At 39.6% G+C, this 20,842-nt stretch overlaps 1 protein-coding gene across 3 annotated transcripts; it reads left to right on the top strand.

Moving 5' to 3' along the window:
* Window positions 1-2,359: 2,359 nt before the first annotated feature.
* On the top strand, window positions 2,360-19,977 carry LOC139474076 (uncharacterized). 3 transcript variants are annotated; one of them, XM_071256935.1, is made up of 2 exons: window positions 2,360-2,448; window positions 11,218-19,977. In XM_071256935.1, exon 2 carries the CDS (start codon window positions 11,259-11,261, stop codon window positions 13,479-13,481), a length of 2,223 nt encoding a protein of 740 aa, XP_071113036.1. In that variant the 5' UTR covers window positions 2,360-2,448; window positions 11,218-11,258; the 3' UTR covers window positions 13,482-19,977. The 3 variants fall into 3 exon arrangements, with proteins under 3 accessions (XP_071113036.1, XP_071113038.1, XP_071113037.1); XM_071256937.1 differs by having other exon boundaries at window positions 2,378-2,460; XM_071256936.1 differs by having other exon boundaries at window positions 2,432-2,492.
* Window positions 19,978-20,842: the final 865 nt, after the last annotated feature.

Genomic DNA, 20,842 nt, shown 5'->3' with positions numbered 1-20,842 from the left:
GATTCCCATGAGGATCTCATGTTAAAAAGTGACATGAATGATCACAAAGACATGAGAGAACATGTGACAATTAGTCATGAAAAAAATCTTGCCGTGTTTGTTTCTCCAGCATTTATTTAGTGTTTCAAAACTGCATTCTCAAAATATTAAAACAAAATTGAAAATCCACACTTCATCGTCAGGATCAGAATACATTTGATATCAATTTTATCAACTGAAATGATAACTTATTCACAACAATAAGACTTTTAATTTTTAATATTTGATTAAGCATAACATTTATACTTGCCACAAGAGAGCAAAAATATACTGTGAATTCAGAATATTATCATGAACATTGTCCTGATTTATTCTGCCGTGGTGTTTAACAAAGTTCATAATTTTCATTTTGGCCACCCATTCAAAACTATGCTAATGTACACATTATTCAATACAATACATATACAGAAAATTCTTTATATGTTAATACATTGTCGACGTATGCATTAAAAACAGTACTGTTTGCTGAAGTCTATAACAGCTGCACAGCAGGTGTCTCGAGGTATAAGCATACATTACCTCCCAACAATGCATCTGTCAGTCTGCACTGCAATTCAATATTACAGCAACCTACTTTGTAAAATCTTGACTATTATAGTGGTCAAAGTTGGTGGTTCGACATCGTGTGAGCAGAGCGTGTTTTTCTACGGTAGCACCGAGGTGTAATAATTCGACACTATGTTGTTAGTTTCCGCATGTCCTATATATATATATAGCAAATGAATTCATTTCCTCACATTGTGAACGTGTCTGGCCTTGTAAGTACTGAGCACGCATCAGTGTCGTGTAAATGTGGAAGAATGATTAATTATCATGTTGAAAGTTGTGTAAAAATAGTTAAGATTTGTTAATATGACTGCCTCAAAGCCTACAGCGGTACAATGCCGCGGTTATTATCAGCTTGATGAGTGTGTTTAAACACGTATAAATTTATATGGATGCTTTCCTTACCTATCTGCGCATGGTGTTTTACTTTTTAATCAGTAGTTTTAATCAGAATGTTAAAACAATTTCCTTGATAGTATGTGGTGATTCAAATATTGGTGTCTCTATATGGCCGAAATAATGCCAATGTGACGTTAAATGTTAATCTTAACCACTCTAATATTAGTATTAGTTTTTGTTTGTTTGTTTGTTGTGTAACGCCGCACTCAACAATATTCCAGCTATATGACGGCGGTCTGTAAATGATCGTGTCTGGACCAGACAAGCCACTGATTGACATCATGAGCATCGATCCACGCAATTGGGTTACGATGACATGCATCAACCAAGTCAGCGAGTCTGACCACCCGATGTCGTTAGTCGCTCTTACGACAAGCATAGTCGCCTTTTACAACAAGCATGGGTTGCTGATGACCTATTCTACCCCGGATCTTCACGGGTCTTGAATGGGGTTGTTGTTTTATTTGATATTTGATCAGATGCCTGTAAGGGAGACTATACCGAAGAGAATTACTGAAACTACAAGTTCACCGATAGCCATGCCCCAACTCGTTCTTACATTGTACCTATGGACATGTATACACCATGTGTCATGTGTAATAACATTCCGACATTTGCACACGTGCATTTGAGCGATTCTCAACGCTGATTGGTCAGTTGAAGCCATATGACATCACAGTGCTTCACTGTTGAGAAGAATACGATAAGACGTCATCCATTGTTCATGGGTCGCAAATTGATTACATTACGTCATTTGAACAATAGGTTGCCTTTATCAGAGTGAGTGAGTATGGTTTTACGCCGCTTTTAGCAATTTTCCAGCAATATCACGGCGACACCAGAAATGGGCTTCACACATTGCACCCATGTCGGGAATCGAACCCGGGTCTTCGGCGTGACGAGCGAACGCTTTAACCACTAGGCTACCCGACCGCCCCCTTTATCAGAGACCATATGGTCTCTGCCTTTATTAAGTTTCTCAGAAGGATTGACATTTCATACGACTTTTCTTAATTTTCTCTCTTAACATATCAAACTGTAAAATACAGAATAACCAACTGGAAACATGAAGTTACGGATTATCCACACCTCGTAAATGAATGCTGTGAATCGCCCACCATTCATTCACTCGCGACATAATTATAATTCGTGATTCCTCGTAGTTCGTTGCTTATTCTCTAATCATTTCCTTAAAAATATCAAGGTTCACATGCTCGGACGAAAATACACGACACACATTCATGAAAACTAGCAACCAGTCGACAGCGTCCAGATGATATTCACATTTTACGGTTTTCACACCGACAGGCTTCCATACTTTGACCCAGCTTCCCAGACTATGATCGTCAACACACATGGGTACAAGGTGAAGGTCGTTCAATGAGTTTAACCATACATCAGGATGAGTGTGGAGATTTGTACAGTTGACAGCAAGCCTCGAGTATGTCTGCAAGCGTGGATGAAGTAAGTGACATTGTAAGGGTGTGTTTTTGCAGTATAACCCTCGGGTAAGCTGTAGTTTATCTGCTTTAGTTCTCACCTCAAGGTGGCCGGAATAGCCTTACCCAAGATTGCCACATCCGGAACTTTTTATGCATTCAGGATTATCATGTCGTGGTGATCCTTGTTGATGTGAATGTCACGGGCACTTGCACTGCGTGTTTATAACCGTCGACATGACGTGCACGAATAAAACAAACAGTTTGATTCAGAACCGTCAAGATGCCAATAACGGTGTCGTTTACCATCTTTCTGTCACCCTTGTTTTCATTTTGGATTTTAAAGGGGGACTTACCGGGTGCAATATTGCTTCCCAGAAAGTTGGAATCAGGTCGTTCATTCGGATGTCATTCAATCTAGTGAAGACTTCGGGGAGTACTTATTGTGCTGTACTTTTCTGGGTACATTTTTTTAGAATTGTACTTTTACAGCTCCATGGATTTAGACATCCAAACTAAAAGAGTTTAAACTCGGCAGTAGATCAAGAGAGATGTCTATAAAGGTTCCTGTTGCGATGCCATAGTTTTTAACTAGTTTCCAAACTATTTTGTTCTGCTATCCTACTTAGATTTCCTCACATTGTTCAACATGCTGATGTATGTAGCCGGACACGTTCACACCCTCAGATCTGTAGCCAGACACTTGCAAGGGAAGTTACTCATGAATTTACTGTAGGCCTGGATGCCACATATATTCGTCCTCTTCAATCCCTACTTTGAAGTCAAATAAAACTCAAAATACATCACGCACACAAACATCATTGACTAATACAAGCACACATAAGTGCACACATACACACGCACACTCGCGTGCATGCATGCCATAGCGGTAATAGTACAATAATCTTGAACGTGACATTAAAACCCATTTCACCTTACCTCAACTCACCTCACCTTAAATCATAATGTATGTTTTCACACAATGAACAACACTATGGATATTTATTAATGTTGAATATCATAACATATCGTATTCGACATAATAAGCGCCCAGGGCACTCTCAAAATTAGAAATAGTAGGCTCTTATTAGAATATTATTTTGGTGGAAATAAAACAGAGTTGAAAGATAAATTTAGTGGTCTACTCTGACAGTCTGAAATGTTTATATACGACAGATATATTTTTCCAGAATTTAATTGCCTATAATTAAGGGTGCATATAACACATGAGTAATTATTATACGCGAATAAATAAGTCTTGTGTACATTGATCAATCCGAAGGGGTGCTAATTGGGATTGTTCACTACCCAATTTATTAGCAAATATCGCCGTGGGCGCTTATTAAAGCGGGGCGCTTGTTACGTCGAATACGATACATAGATCATGTCTATCTAGGCCAAATAGTTATGAAACTTTGAAATAATCTGCTGTTTGTTTCATGATAATGTTGAAATCGTACCATGGATTCTGCTTTGGGCAGAGATTTCATGAGAATATGGAAAGGGTTTTGTTACATATTTATTTGAGTATATTATGTAAAAAATGTAAAATTGATGCCTAGCATGTGCTCGTCTCATCAAATTAAGATACATAATCAACCTGTCTCTTTTCATCTATTGAAGACATTATTCACATGGTTATAACAGTAATTTTATGTTGTGTTTTACGAATTAACTTTTTTCATACTATGAACGAAATTATGTGAGATATGTATTAATCACTCGTCCAGTGTCATCTTTCTCCAAAGTCATCAGGGACAAAACAAGCAATGACGTCAAACAAAAAGGTGTCAAATTTTCAAATAATTGGGCAACATTAATCAAATTACACAATCAGGTGAATGCAGAGAACTAAGGGATAATTTAATATCTTAGATAGGGACATCTATTTCTTTATTATTTCATATTTATGTAGTACAATTCCATCATATCATATGACTTGTCTTGAAACAAAAAAAAGCATGTTTTCCATATTGACCTTCACCTTCAAGACATCCCTAGTTCCCCAGACAGTAGATGTCACCTTCAAGACATCCCTAGTTCTCCAGACAGTAGATGTCACCTTCAAGACTTCCTAAGTTCCCCAGACAGTAGATTGCTCCTTCAAGACATCCCTAGTTCCCCAGACGGTAGATTGCACCTTCAAGACATCCAAAGTTCCCCAGACAGTAGATTGCACCTTCAAGACATCCCAAGTTCCCCAGACAGTAGATTGCACCTTCAAGACATCCCAAGTTCACCAGACAGTAGATGTCACCTTAAAGCCGTCTCTATTTCCCCAGACAGTAGATTCACTTTCAAGCCTCTCTATTTCCCCATTGGATCACGAATCCTTCACATTTGGTGTTAAATTAAAAAAATGCGTTTTATGTATGCCGTTTTACCGTGCTATAAACTATAACAGACTTGACCTGTCTGAGGTTATGTACACATTCCCTGAACAGAACAACTCACTGATTCAGTGTATGAAGGGTGATCTAGTTAGAGAACTTCATGTACTGACTGCTCCGAACTGTGGCCTGATAAACTTGAGTGTCATCCCCTAAGAGAGCACACCGAGGGTGGAGATAATAGCTATCTCCCGTTTCTGGACACATATACAGAGTGGGTACCGGGGACCAAGGCCTGGATCTTTGATTGTCAGAAGGTCAGATAATTCACGTCCATCTTTCTTTGTCTTTCACATTGTTATCACTTTTGTGAATATTATCCTTATCAGTTATGTGTGGAGATGCAGGTTGTTTACACTGACAGGTATTAAGTTATGGATAACATGCTGAATCTGGTTATGATTTATCAAGTATTCATGTTTGTCAGAGAAGGGTTTTTCTTTTCATCAGGCATTGCAGGGTGTGAGTTTTTTATGCTGGTGTCAGCAATATTATGTTTATATAGATAAAATTGGATAGATCTGTACACACAGATGGAATAGCAGTTCTGTACACTCAGACGGCAAGCCTGGTTTACTCGGGACCTACCCTGTCTGGGGTACTGGGGACCTACCCTGCCCGGGGTACTGGGGACCTTCCCTGCACGGGGTACTGGGGACCTCCCCTGTCTGGGGTACTGGGGACCTTCCCTGCACGGGGTACTGGGGACCTACCCTGCCCGGGGTACTGGGGACCTACCTTGCCCGGGGTACTGGGGACCTACCCTGTCTGGGGTACTGGGGACCTACCCTGCCCGGGGTACTGGGGACCTACCCTGTCTGGGGTACTGGGGACCTACCTTTCTTGGGGTACTGGGGTCCTACTCTGTCTGGGGTACTGGGGACCTACCCTGCCCGGGGTACTGGGGACCTACCCTGCCTGGGGTACTGGGGACCTACCCTGCCCGGGGTACTGGGGAACTACCCTGTCTGGGGTATTGGGGACTTACCTTTCCTGGGGTACTGGGGTCCTACTCTGCCTGGGGTACTGGGGATTTACCTTTCCTGGGGTACTGGGGACCTACCCTGCACGGGGTACTGGGGTCCTACTTTGCCTGTGTTACTGGGGACCTACCCTGCACGGGGTACTGGGATCCTACTCTGCCCGGGGTACTGGAGACCTACCTTTCCTGGGGTACTGGGGTCCTACCCTGCCCGGGGTACTGGGGTCCTACTTTGCCCGTGGTACTGGGGACCTACCCTGTCTGGGGTACTGGGGACCTACCTTTCTTGGGGTACTGGGGACCTACTCTGCCTGGGGTACTGGGGACCTACCTTTCTTGGGGTACTGGGGACCTAACTTTCCTGGGGTACTGGGGTCCTACTCTGCCTTGGGTACTGGGGACCTACCTTTCCTGGGGTACTGGGGTCCTACCCTGCCCGGGGTACTGGGGACCTACTGTGTCAAGGACCTTGAAAGCAGCACATATGAATGATGTATTTGTGTCCACAGTCACATCCCCGTGTAGAAACACAGGAAACTGTACTGTTATGACCTACTCCAATGTCTTATGTCAAGGCAGTGTTTTGTTCAGGTCAGGTCACTATACGGTAAATCACTGAAATATTCACAGTGCGATTTGAGAAACAACAGTTAACATGTTTAAATACAAATCTTGTTGCACCAGATTAAAACAGGTTGCACTGATAAGTTAATAATCATGGCTTCAAGCCCCAGATTAATCCTGATTATGATTGTGATGATTGTGATGTTATTTGAATTCCCCAATGGGAATGAACACAAAAGAAGATTAATAATTATTAGTATAAATCATAATTTCTAGATTATAAACATAATAAGAACCATCTGTCAATGTAAACGACTGACTGCCTGACTGTCTGCTTTTCTAGATATAAGGATAGAATTACTTATACATCCATGGAAATATTATTTAGTATGGCCTTGGAGCAAGGCTAGAGTTTCTCCAAAGAGACTAGCCTTGCTCCAAAGCTGTACTGAAAGAAAGGTCCATGCATGTGTCATTATTCTATCCTCCAAATAGGCAAGTCTAGACATGTGGACAGTACATCTGAGGACTCCAGTCTCCTATAGGGACAACTTGTTTTCATTATTTACATAATCTAGGACTTATGATTGCAATTAATAATTATTGCCTTAGAAACTTGTTCGAGTCTAGCCTGAGACCTGCATCACTTCATGATGTTTTCCCACAGTTGATATGAAGTTTGCTGTATCTGAAGTCCTGGACCCACTTGCACAGAACAATCTTAGTTACAATCGATCTTAGGCGGCTACAATCAACTTTACAATCACCATACAAGTGTCCTATTCCACTTGCACAAACCGATCTTAGCGCGATTGTAAGACCGCTTGGATTTAAGATCGCGATCTTAGCTAAGATTGAAATCTTCAACGGTGGAGGTAAGAATATTTTAAACTCGACTCCTGTCTACAGTTGTCTGCAAAGGCGTATAGTTTGCTGCGCATACAATAAGTGGAACCGGTAACGACACATGTACCTTCATCCATCGCACTTTGCACAGTTTAAAGAAAGGTCCCAATTATTTAAAGGAAACGATTACTAGAATGAAGGCATATGTTCTTGTCCACATTAATACTTCGTGATTTAGGAATTGTTTTCTATTTCAACAAGAGAAATACCTACTCAAAGTATTGAAATACAAATAAATACATTATTTAGTAACACAATTATTATGAAAATTAAATTAATAATAATGATATTTCCTAAAACCATAACTTGTAAATGCATGATCGTCATCTATTTGGCGGAGCTTTTCGTAAAATCCTAAATATATCCCTCATGTTTTCGTTTCGTTGCTACAACAAAGGATGTTATGGCTACCATTTCAAAACACAGAAAGACGGAAAATTTCAAAAACGCATAGACGGCAAATAAGATTATTGAATAATGTACTTTCGAGAAAGCAATTGTTTATATACATTAACTTGGTCTTAATTTTTTTTTTCAAAAGGTGTGAATTTTATTTTAGCTCTTTATGGGATGTTTTGCAAAAAAATGTAAATGTTTCATCATGTATTTTTGCTTGTTTGATGAATACTTGTATTTTTTTTCTTTTAAATTCTGATATTTAACCGCTCGTCCCCGTCCCTTTTGATTTTAGATTTAAACATGTATGATTTGGTCTTCAGGTTGTATTTATTTGTAGATTAATTCAATGATAAACTAAAGACAAAATAACTGACACGAATGTGACCCAAAAGAAATATAGGGGCAGCTCAGCAATTCAACAACATTGATTCACTGGGTAAGGTACATGTTGATTGTACTCTACGGGCTTATACAAAGGGAAACCACTCCCATCTAGAGTATAAACTAAGATTAGCTGCCCTTGATTTATCGAGAAGGTCACGGACGTTGCAAATCGCTTGAGGGACGACTTAGGTTTTTATTCTTCCCTTGTTTAGCGAAAAGGTATGTTGTTTTACATTTCTTTCAGTATTGAGTCAGATGGGAATATTCCTTTTAACTATCGACTCGATAGTTACGTGTTTAACTGTGGTAATTAACGATATTTCTGACGTTAAATCTGTGGTGCGTTCTTCATGTGGTTAAAGTGTCGATTTGAATGATAAAGTTTATAAAAAAAAGAGGCAATGTTTGAACGTAAAGCAGATTATTAATATGAAACAGACAAAGCCTTGCACGCCATTTTGTCAAGTTTATTCAGGGACTGCAACGATCTTAGCTTCTTAAGATTGGTCCAGACCAATTGTAAGTTTCGATTGTAGCTTACAATGATCTTAGCCTACAATCGCTTTGTGCAAGTGGATGACGATTGTAGCCGAAGCCTAAGATTGCGGTCTTAAGGATTTACAATAATTGTAGCGCTAAGATCGCTTTGTGCAAGAGGACCCTGGTCAGAGCAGTGTTATCACTCACTAGTATCTGTAAGCCAATGTTCAATTCAATATGAAAATTACAAATTTCTAAGATTTTGCTGTGTCAACTGCTCTCAGCATCTTTACAGCATTGAGCAACGTGTGTCAACCTAAGGAAGAGAACTTATGGATGTCAGCTTATGAAGGAGTCAGTGTATACTCCGAAACGTTGTTTTCCTCCAAAAAAAGAGTTGACACCCAGAAGTTCTCTACCTTATGTGTATCGCTCCTAAATGCCTTTCAAAGACTTGATGTGTCAACATAAAGATTGTAAACAGTCAATAATCTTACAAGAAGGCTATCTATAGCAGTGATATAACTCATGGCTAGGTCACTTCAGTATCTGCTGGGAAGCATGTAGTCAGGGTTATCACCTGTGTGGACTATCTGTGTTGCTATGTGTGAGCATGTTCTGCTGTGTGTGTGGAGCTCTAGGCTATAGGAGGCCAGTAGTGTTGTGCCTTGCAGGTTGAATCTTACAGCTGTTCCTGGGCTATGTGCTTTGTAAGTTTTCTATTCAATTTTGTTTGTTTTTTGTTTAACGCTGCACTCAGCAATATTCCAGCTATATGACGGTGGTCTGTAACTAATCGAGTCTGGACCAGACAATCCAGTGATTGACATCATGAGCATCGATCCATGCAATTTGAATACGATGACATGCATCAACCAAGTCAGCAAGCCTGACCACCCATCACGTTATCGCCTCTTACGACAAGCATAGTTGGCAAGCATGGGTTGCTGAAGACCTATTCTGAACTGTGTCTTCACAGCTCTTTTACTGGTAAAAAGTTAACGGCAAGGTCAAGGTTACACAGAGTACAAAAAGTTGGACTAAAGATAAAATGAAGCTTTATTTGCTGCTGCTGGTAGTCTTTGCTTACTGATGCCATACTTCTCAGCTAAATCTTTCTGCTAAGTGCGATACCACTTTTTTTGGCCTGTTGCTCAGCCATTGCAATTGATAATGACAAGCTGTGTTTAACGTTATTTATTGACATGCTCATGACACTGAGTTTATCTAATCTGAGTTTCTCGTGAACTGGTGAGTAAATTCGAATTTACTAAGCAGACAAAGTTTTAAGCCAAAGGCCTGTTACTTATTGTTTAATTGGGCTGGTAACATTTCCGTAAAGCTAGCCTGACTGTCTATTTGAAAATTCTATTCAATATTTATTTATTTCTAGTATTTTCTATGAATCATTTTGTCAGTTAAGCCATCATTTAGTGTCAAAATCTGGTGTCGTTTTGTTCCCAGTTTCCATGCAATGTATAAAATCTATGAACCACCACAAACATCAGACAAAGGTAGAGTACACCAAGCAACTTATCAGCTTCGCCATTGTTTAGCATAATTATGTCCAGACTATTTTAATACATATTGCAAAATGGCGGCCATGATATGATATGGACTTGCCACAGTTTGAATTAACAAGACTCCTGACCAGTGAACTTCGGAAGCTAGTTCATACACGACACCATGTCAACATCTACAGGAAAGGGGATGTCGGATGAGGCCAACAAGCTGGATGTTGTTGTCTCCCTGATGGGCTTATATGGGAACAATGCCGTGATGTAACTGGAATAATGTTAAAAGTGGCGTTAAACCCAACTAACTCACTCACTATATGGGAACTCATCTCTGACGAAATTACGCCATCAAAGCCCAAAGGCTTTCCCCAGCTCAAGGTTTAATATTTTAAACATCTCAGACCTGCATCACTTCGGGCTTTCCTCCAACATTAAGCTGACACGCCGCGATATAACTGTAATACTGTTAAAAGCGGCGTTAAACCCACCTCACTCACATTCACTGTTTTATGGAATGAAAATGTTGCTTGTGTTTCAAAAGGTATGGTATTTCTTTAACACCTGGTGTTATCACTGAGGAATCCTCAGTATAATTTTCACTGCTATTTTGACTTTTATGCCCTATGTGACAATGTTTTTTTTGTGTTTTATTAAGTTATTTAGACCTAAGCCATATTTGTGGTGCTCACAGTAGTTGCATGTATAGCATGGTATAGCTGTATGTATAGCATGGTATAGTTGTATGTATAGCATGGTATAGCTGCATGTATAGCATGGTATAGTTGCATGTATAGCATGGTATAGTTGCATGTATAGCATGGTATAGTTGCATGTATAGCATGGTATAGTTGCATGTATAGCATGATATAGTTGTATGTATAGCATGGTATAGTTGCATGTATAGCATGGTATAGTTGCATGTATAGCATGGTATAGTTGCATGTATAGCATGGTATAGTTGTATGTATAGCATGGTATAGTTGCATGTATAGCATGGTATAGTTGTATCAAATACACTGATCCTAGTTTTAGGGGAAACACCCTGTGTATTGATGCTGGATCAATGTAACTGACAGCATGATGTTCACATCACATTTTATTTTGTCATCATCATCATTCTTTTGATGTTGTGGTCATGAGTGTTTTTCAATTATATTTATTTGTTATTCCAGATGCACTTGCAAGTGACTGGCAGCACTGCCTGGAGTTAAGGATGGGTACCTTCATGGAAGTAACATACAGCTATGTGTACTCTCTGTGTCAGTATTTCAAGGGATCCTGGCCACTCAGTCTCATATATGGGCAGAACCTTAAGAAGCCCTCAAGGGAAACAACAGGAAAGATCTACCAAGCCTTGGATCTTCTGATACACAGTTCTGACTCAAGGACTTTGAAACAGGTCCACAGTCTGATAGAGTCTCTGCCTGAAGATGAGGATCTTCTGTGTGTGGTTGATCCCATTGATGGATTTGATATCCTGCAGCATGCCGTGATCAAGCATCTCAAGGGCCTGGTGATGATGGTTTTGAGGAAGCAGCACTGTCCCAACCGGTACTCGTGTAGTCCTCCGTTACACATAGCAGCCTTCCTGGGTCACAAAAGTATCATAGAAATACTCCTGCAGTCTGGAGAAGCTCCAGCAGATGTTGTCGGCATGTGCTATCCTGACTCCCACCAGCCAACTGGCCATCAGAACTTTTTGTTCGGCTTTACCCAAGTTCCCATTTACAACTGCCAGAGAAACAAACATAGTGCTATAGAGTGTGCAATTAGTCAAAGTCATATTGATTGCTTGGACCTTATGTTAAGTTTTGCCAAAGGAAAGTCAAAGACTGGTTCAGTTTCCCCTGTAAATATGTTGCATTTTGCTTGCAGAGAAGGAGCAGCTGGTTGCATTTCTTACTTCTTGAAGCATTACCCTCAGTGCATTAATGAGTACAATGCTGATGGAGACACTCCTTTGCTCACAGCTGTTCCTTGGGGTAGAGAGTGTGTGAAGATACTTGTGGACAGTGGAGCAGACTTGCATCTGGTGTCAAGGAAGCTTCACGAAACAGCTTTGCACAGACTGTACAGAATGAACATTGATGGCTTGTTTTCAATCCATGATACAACAAAATATCTTCTCACCACTGGAATTGAACAGGACATCAATGCTTTGACAACTCTTGGAGAGACAGCGCTCCACATGCTAGTCTCCCACATCTCCTACACTGGAGGGAATTATGCGAAGCTTAGTCTAAGGAAAGTGCCAAGAAGCTTTTTGCAGGAGAACTATCAGCAACAGGTTGTGAATGCTTTGAAGACCCTGCTCTCCTTTAATGCTGATCCTGCAATGTTAAATGGGTACGGTCTTCAAGCCCTGAGCAGGATGCTCCACATTGCCCTGAAATCCTGTAACCCTGATAACCCATGTGCTTGTGTTCAGACATCAATATTTACCTGCTTGATCAAGGACTACAAGAACAACTACTGGTCTCTCAGGCAAGCCATGAAGATACTGTTCCAGCACAATGCAAACCCTAACTTTCAGTGTCAGTTGGGTCACAGTCCTCTTGTGCTGCTTCTGAACTGTCTCCTTTGTGACTCTGTTGAGGAACTCATTGTTCAAGCAGATGATGTTGTCGGGGCATTTGAGGTGCTGCTTGTGAATGGTGCACAGCTGAACTTTGTTGCCGGGAACCAGGGTACATGTGCCACGTTGATAGCCATGGTTTGTCAGAGGTACTTTAGGCTTGAGGATATGGCTGGACATGATACCACACAGATGGATGACAAAATAAACGAACATGGACCTACAAAATTTCTGTATGCCAAACTTGCGGACAGAGTTTTGTGTCTTCTCCTTAAATATGGCTTAAATGCAAATCACAAGAGTTCAAGGACATGCCCTTATCCCAAGGGAGGGAGTGGAAATGCTCTCATTGAGTTTGTGAGATTAACAATGTTGGCTAAGACAACCAAAGATTTCTGTGTCATTCATATGTGGCTGAAGACACTTCTCCAATGGGGGGCCAACCCAGACATTGAACCGTATCCCTCCGAACCAATCATCTGTCACTCTCAAAGCTCAATCTTTTTGAAGAAGCAAGGAACCCAGCCTGTGAACCACTACATTCATGAAGTGAAGGAGCGAGAGTCCATGTTCACAGACGGCCGGGCACAGGAACTGCTGCTCCTCTTCTACAACACTATGGAACATGCCATCCTCTACGAGTGTCTCAATGCGGCCAAGACCCTGGCCAGGTACCACCCAGTAGATGCCAATGGGCAGGACTTCTTAAGTCTCCTCAACCAGTTGTCAGAGAATCCGCGGAGTCTAAAGCAGATTGCGAGAGTGCAGATATACAAAGCATTGGATAGACAGTTAGCTGCCAAAGTGGACGAATTGCCTGTCCCAAGGCTACTGAAGAATTACCTTTTGGACATTCAGTAGCTTGAGTTTGCTGGTTTAGCTTGAGGTTGCAGTGCTCTGTGTCAGTATCCCAAAGCTGACACTTGGTTGATGATGCTAGTCTGTCAGTTTACACAGAACTCGAAGCCATCAAAAGTGACATAACCCCAACAGATGGCCGAGACTGTATGATTGTACACTTGAGTATTTTGTATTGTTACTGGTCATTTTAGAAACATTTAAAGATTATTTATAGCCAAAGACAATCTGTTTTTCCTGTCCTTGTCCAACTGCATCAAATTATTGTTTACCGGCAGCATTGTGATTGTTTTGACCTCAACTTGATCACCTTGTTGATATAACCAGGTTTTCTTAGCACATCTCCCAACAGAAGTACTTAAGTCATGTAAGTAGGTAGATCAGTGTCCAACATGCACCTCATGTCACTCCGTCGTGTCTGTCCCAGTCACAAAGGCTGGGTAAGTCAAGAAATCAGGTCCCCGTTCCTCAAAGTGATCTTGATATTACAACTGTCAAAAACCAATGTTATGTTATGGGAGTTCTGATCGTCTTAGTGCTAAGGTTGGTTTGGTGTCTTGGGTTCGTTCCACAAAGTGGTCTTAGGGTCACAACTATCATAAACCAATGTTTTACTCTAGGAGTTCTAATTGTCTTAGTGCTAAGTTTCCTAGTAGGATTTGGGACTGGGGTCTGTTCCACAAAGCACTGTGACTCTTGTAAGCTGATGATAAAATATAGGAGTTACGATCATCTTAGTGGTATAGATTGCTTTTGGAACAGAGCCCTGGGCTTCGTTCTACAAAGGGATCTTAGCGCTAAGATGATCATAACTCCCATACTTTAACATAGGCTTACGACAATCATAGCTCAGGCCAGGCTTTTTTTTTTTTTTTAAGATTACAGATTTTTCAGCCCAAAGTCCAAGGTTGGAGGAGGGGGAAAAAAAGCAAAAAAAAGCCAGATTCATTTTGTTTTTAATGCAGAATGCCTCTGGCATACTTTATGCACATATTCTGTGCTCAAAAGACAGTCATTTGTGACGATAAAGCCCCTTGTAACAATAACATTTCAACCACTTACAACAAGGACAATTTTCAAGGGAGGCTATTCATGTTCGGCTTCGAGATCAACATAGATTGATTATGTATCTCTTCACTAGTTTTCAACGGTAAATTCATATGTTTTTCATTAAAAGGTGATGATAACAAATAAAATAACTGACTACGCGGCTATAGGTAGGGAAAACAAAATGGAAATCTGATTTTATTTTTTTGTACATTTTCTCAATAGTCGGCAGGTCCGTAATCCCAAAAATATAAAACACCTGGCCTCAAGGATTGCTTGTGGAAGGGGCCCTGGACTTCTATTTCAATTTGGATGAAGTTTGTTCTTAATACAATTCCTGCTGTAAAACAATTCAGAGAAATCTTCATGTTGGTCGAATGTGGTTTAGTAACAAAGCAGGGGCACGGGTGGCCCAGTCGCTGTGCAAAGTTGCGTCCTTTGGGCATGCCAGGAACCTATCATTGTAGGTTCAAATCCCAGTTCGCCCTGATCATGTTTCTAGGTTTGTCAGCACCATACCCATGCTCGTGGGTTTCACTAAAGTGGTAAACGTCTGAAACCTGCATCACTTCGGGCTTTCCTCCCACATTAAGCTGATACGCTGTGATATAACTGGAATACTGTTAAAAGCGGTGTTAAACCCAACTCACTCACTCACTACATTACCTGATACTGAACAATGTGTAGAGTGACTGGGAGGTTGTAGCAAGTATGACTGTTTGTTCCATGTAATCAGGGTGTTCATCGGTCCGATCACTCTGGAACCAGACCATGGCGTGTTCGGGGAACTACTGACCAACACTTTAAAGTGTGTTCATGCATGGGTGATGGAGGAACAGTGTATACAAACCTGTGAAGTATTCATGAAGTATTCATGAAGTATTAATGAAGCATGTCTGCTGTGCATATGTTCAAGTCTCTTCACAACCCTCCACCACAAGACTTGTGCTTCTCTGAATCTGGCTGCTCTAACCGTCCCTAAGTAACCAGATCCATCACTAACCAACTCATGATGCTTATACCACTTCATCCTTTTGTCAGTTTTTGCTCTAGCATTGTCATGGAAACACAATTCTTTCATATTTTCTTAAATCTTTCAAGGTGTACAACATTGCATACTCATTTGTATCATGCCTTTGGATTCCTTGCTTGAAGCCTTATATAAAATCTTTTTTGTAAGTTTTACCAAGTACATGCATTTGCTTGCTTGATTCTTGGGGATAAATGTGTAACACATACCGGTGATGTACATTATTTTGTAATATATCGTTTTTCGTCTTTGTTTGTATATTGAGTGTTATTTAGCTTCAACAACAAATTATGTTGTGGTTTGTCTTTCTGCTTCCAATCCAATAATAAGTGGTGAGATATTTTTTATAACAGTCCTGGTAACTGTTATTGCTTGATTTATGTACTGAAGTAACATACTTATTTGCCGAAAATAATATTTGTGATTTTTGGTCAGATTTTTACATTCTACAGAACTAGTCGCTGAAGTAACATACTGTTTTGCCGAAAATAATATTTGTGATTTTTGGTCAGATATTTACGTTTTTCAGAACTAGTCGCAACTCAGGACCCTTATGCAGAGAATAAAATTATGATGGCATATAATTATATTCTTTACTTAAGAGGCCTGTTAAAACCAAATATTTACTGTGCATGTATATATTTGTACCAAAGACGCCCCCAAACTTTTTCTCACAAAATTTTGGACTTTATACAACGGGTAGCTCCTTTAGGAAAAGAGAGTTTGTACTGGGTTGGCTTAATTTTTAGGTTGCCATCACACTGTTTTTTCTGACATGGGCTTTTTTTTGTTTGTTATTTATTTTCTTTTTTTCTGACATGGGCTCGGATCGGGTGGTCAGGCTCGCTGACTTGGTTGATGCATGTCATCGATCTCATTTGTGTGGATCCATGCTCATGTTGTCAATCACTGGATTGTCTGGTCCAGACTCGATTATTTACAGACCGCCGTCACATAGCTGGAATATTGCTGAGGGCTGCATTAAACAACAAACCAACCAACTGACATGGGCTCACTGCATGTCTTGCAGTCACGTGACACCCCTCTGATATCACTTGGGAGTACATCTGGCATATGTTTGACAGTCATTGAAGGTCAAGGTGACTGGTTATGAAGTATGTGTTAAAATAATTATGCTGTTGCAGAAATTTGAGTTGGTCCAACACATGTTTGACCAAACAGGATTTGCATGATCACTTGGGTGAGGTCTTGATCTGATTAGACAAGATCACTTGGGTGAGGTCTAGATCTGATTAGACACGATCTCTAAGGTGAGGTCTTGATTAACATTCGGCATATTCGTAACTTAGTCGTAGGTGATTCTTACAATTGGTGCATGATCCGTACATGAATTTTGTAATTCGTACATGAATTTTAACCCATTCCTGTCATTTTTCGTATTTTTCAACCCAATTAGCCACAAAAGTTTGCATTATTGGCCGAATCATCACAAATTTTGAAAGTTTCAGATTCGGGGTGATTCGGGATATTCGTGGTCGTAGTGAAAGGGGGGCATAAGGTGAGGTCGCCATCCTGTCAGATTTGGGGAGGCTGTTTAAGGGGGAATTACAAAATATGGCTCCAAATCAGGAGTAGTTTGTTTAGTTCTTGTAAAAAAAGAGCATATTTCAATCATTAACTCCTACATCTATATCTGTCTTATATCAAGTCCAAAATGTCACTGTCCTTCACTGATAACATAACATGATTGCAGGTTTCGCCATGTGTCGACTGTGGGGTATCGAGATTATATAGTTGTAACACAATCAATTTGTGTACCGGTAATTGTAACTTGTTGACATGAGTATTTTAGACTGAAAGTGCAAATCACTTTCTTATGAAGTTAGCTCTAGGATGTGAGTTTTTGAAGTCCTACATTGAGCATCTTGTTGACTGATCCTCGTGTGTAACCTTTGACCATGATTATATTTCCATCAGATAGAGTATTGAATATATAGAGAACCTCACCAGAGTGTCTTTTGATATAAAAAAATGTATTCGTCGTAATAATCGTCCCACCCTAATAAGCGCCCATGGCTATATTTGCTAAGATATTGGTTAGTGAACAATCCCAATTAGCACCCTTTCCTATTTATCAATATACACAAGACTTATTTATTCGTGTATAATACCCACTCGTGTGTTATATTCACCCTTAATTATGGGCAATTAAATTCTCGAAAAAATATCTATCTTGTATAATACATACAGAATCTTCTTTTATATGATTTCAGGCTGTCAGCATAAACCACAAAATTTACAATCTTTCAACTTATCTTTTTATATCTCCAAAATTATTTTCTAATAAGAGCCCCATAGTTTCTAATTTGGAGAGCGCCCTGGGCGCTTATTACGTCGAATACGGTTTTTATCAACAGACAAAGCAAGAATTGGATTTATCATTCAAAATAATTTTTCTGCTTTTTCAGTTTATAAACAGTTATAACCAGCGTCCTGATTGTAACATGAACAGCTAACCGAGTTCAGTGGCAGAGAGCTCGAGATTAGTGATGCCATTTGATTGTGACTTTATGGTACTAATGACGTCACAATGGTCTGCAAAGCATTGTGATGCAATTTCATTGTAGTGGTATCTCCTAGCTTGATGCTATCCAAGCAGTATCTGCTTTGTAGGACAGTTTTGGATGTCAGAAAAGTTAATGTCAGTGAGGTTGGTTTTACTAAATTCAAAATGGTACATGATATATGTTATGGGAGGGTTGCAGTTGAGTTGATGCTGAGAAAAAAGTCATATGTGTAGGGATGTTTCAAGTTTGAGGGGTATTTAGAGCAATTAAGGCACTGATAGGGCTGCTTCTGTTTTTTGCATGTAATTCAAACTTTCCTTAATACAAAGTATTCCATCATTTTAGTTTTGTACCGATTTTCATGATAATCTTAATCTCTGCATATAAGCAAATAAAACAATGCCTTGGAGAGCAGGAAATACAATTTATATGGTAAATCATCCTGTCCAGTGATGTTTTATATGAAATTTCATATTTTTATTGACAACGTTTGTTATACCTGTTCATTCACCTGAATTCGCTGAAGGGATACATTGTGTTTTTTATAAAGCACATAACACTCGATAAATATTTTTTTACACTATGAATCATAAAAAAGTACTATTCTAATATTTTTTCAAACTCTGTAACGTGCATCATAGATCATGTTAGGTAGGCAGAGCATGTACTGTACTGTTGGTCATCTACCCCCTGCAACTTCACCCTGGTTAAACCTCTGATCTTATATAAATTATCAATTATTTGGATCCCAATTGTAGCTTTGTAGTGAGGATCACTGTATTTTGTCAACGTTCAAGTTGACTAATGACAAAGTCACTGTGAAGAAAGAAAGTCACATTTTATGATGATCCTATATCCAGTATTCAAGTAAAATAATTTAAATTGTTTATCAAAGATATCTCTTGCCAAGAACAGTGAATGACTTAATTTTGAGCTAGGGTGTGTTGTGCAAGGGAGAGCACTCTTGTAACCTCCAGTTGATGTACAATGATAATGATGTTAAAATACAATGAAGCATACATAAAATCTGTGTTTGCAATATTGAATGTTATCCTGGTGATTTTTATACATCTTCCCAAGGCAAGGGAGTTAACTGACTATAAAAGTCCAGTTTCCACCCTTGCAGAACTAGGCTGGTATAATGGAGTTACATTTTGGCTGGACTAAAGAATCTATGCATAGTCCAATCAAAATCACGCAACAAAATCGAAATCTGGTTCGTAAACTGTCATGCAGATTTTGTTCAATTGCAGTATTTGCAAAGCATGTGCACCACCAACTCGTTGTCAACAGATATTTTCCAGATATTTTCATGTTTTTAATACTGGTGCTTGCGTGATTTGATGCACTTCACGATGTAAGACCCGTTTTATCGCAATATAGATCTTGACTATCGATCAGATTGTCTTGACTGGGCGCTGTCATTTTGTTTGAAACAAATGTAAGTGATATGAGATGTGGAATCTGATTGGTTCAAAGGAGAGGCTTAGAAGTGACATAACTCGTAATAAACACTTGTGGCGCTACGATCGAGCCCAGGAATTTAAGCCTAGTTCAGCAAGGGTGGAAACAGGACTTTTAAAGTAAGTTAACTCTCTTGCCTCAGGAAGATGTTTTTATATGGGTCATGTATTTTGTATGACTTAGTTTGGTGTCTTTATTTATTTCTTATTCTATCTGGCAATATCGACATGTCTTTTCAATGTTAAGATATTGTTGTAGCCTTCCTTCCTAAAGATACCTGACAAATAAGTGTGTAAATCATTGAAATGTGAATATGATTGTGTTGCCTTTAAACGTAGGACATTTCAGTATTTTATGTTAAACCTGTGTATTATATGTGAATGTCTCTGCTTGTTTCAAAGTTGTTCTTTTCAAACCTGAATAAAATGAAAGTCATGTTTGTTTGTCGTTGTACTGAACTTCAGTTTAAATAATTCTATCATTTCGAGCATACACAGCCCTTGACGAAACTGGCATAGTTTGTCTGTATATTGTTTATTATAGCTGAAATGGATGGAATTACCATTATAATTCCTGCATGTAATCAGAAATCTGTGGGCCACTGTAACTCGATGTCACATAGCAAAAAAATAGATAGCAGGTTGTCGTTAGTAATATGCAGGCTGCTATCTATACTCTTGTTTGTCCTAGGCGTCATGTTTCCTGTCTGTGACGTCATCTTATATTACATTCTATGATGGTGCTGTTTGTAAATCAATGACCTCTCCTGTGAGTTTTTTTATGCAGCTGCTAAACTTATCCTGCTGTTTGTTGTTTTGTTCATTTTTGGATAAGCTATTAAGTTATTTTTCAGGGCATTATCATTTGCAGAAGCCCTCGGTCTGTCAACTGCCCTCCATCGATGGTCAGTTAAAGGGAGACCTCGGGCTTCTGCAAATTATTATGCCCTGAAAAATTATGTTATCCTTATAATACAATTGCAAGTACTGACATTGTATTTTTTTAAAATGGAAACTCAATTGAAGTTTGAGGCTGTTTCAGACGACAAACAGTTGAATTTTTTTTAAGTTTCCTTATTTGAGAGTAGGGACCTACATACACATGTATTTGTAAAGTTTATTGCATTATGTGGGCCTCTATTTGGGTTGAAGGGGCCTGCTACTTAGAGTGGCCAAGACACCTGAAAGAAGGCTTCTTGGAAGGATGCTGTGCTCATAGGTCCACCCGTGTCGGCCAACTTCCTAGGTCCAGTAGATAACACTACAAGTGGACCAGTGGACCAGTATATTGCTGAG

The sequence above is a fragment of the Haliotis cracherodii genome, unplaced genomic scaffold, assembly GCF_022045235.1.
Source record: "Haliotis cracherodii isolate W230 unplaced genomic scaffold, xgHalCrac1.p SCAF_3, whole genome shotgun sequence".
In the NCBI taxonomy this organism is placed as follows: domain Eukaryota; kingdom Metazoa; phylum Mollusca; class Gastropoda; order Lepetellida; family Haliotidae; genus Haliotis; species Haliotis cracherodii.
Note: the sequence above shows the minus strand (reverse complement) of the source record. Positions and strands in the feature narration are given on the sequence as shown.

What these genes read in the sequence shown, in the direction of transcription:
- LOC139474076 (XM_071256935.1), top strand. Translation starts at nt 11,259, where the DNA reads ATGGGTACCTTCATGGAAGTAACATACAGCTATGTGTACTCTCTGTGT.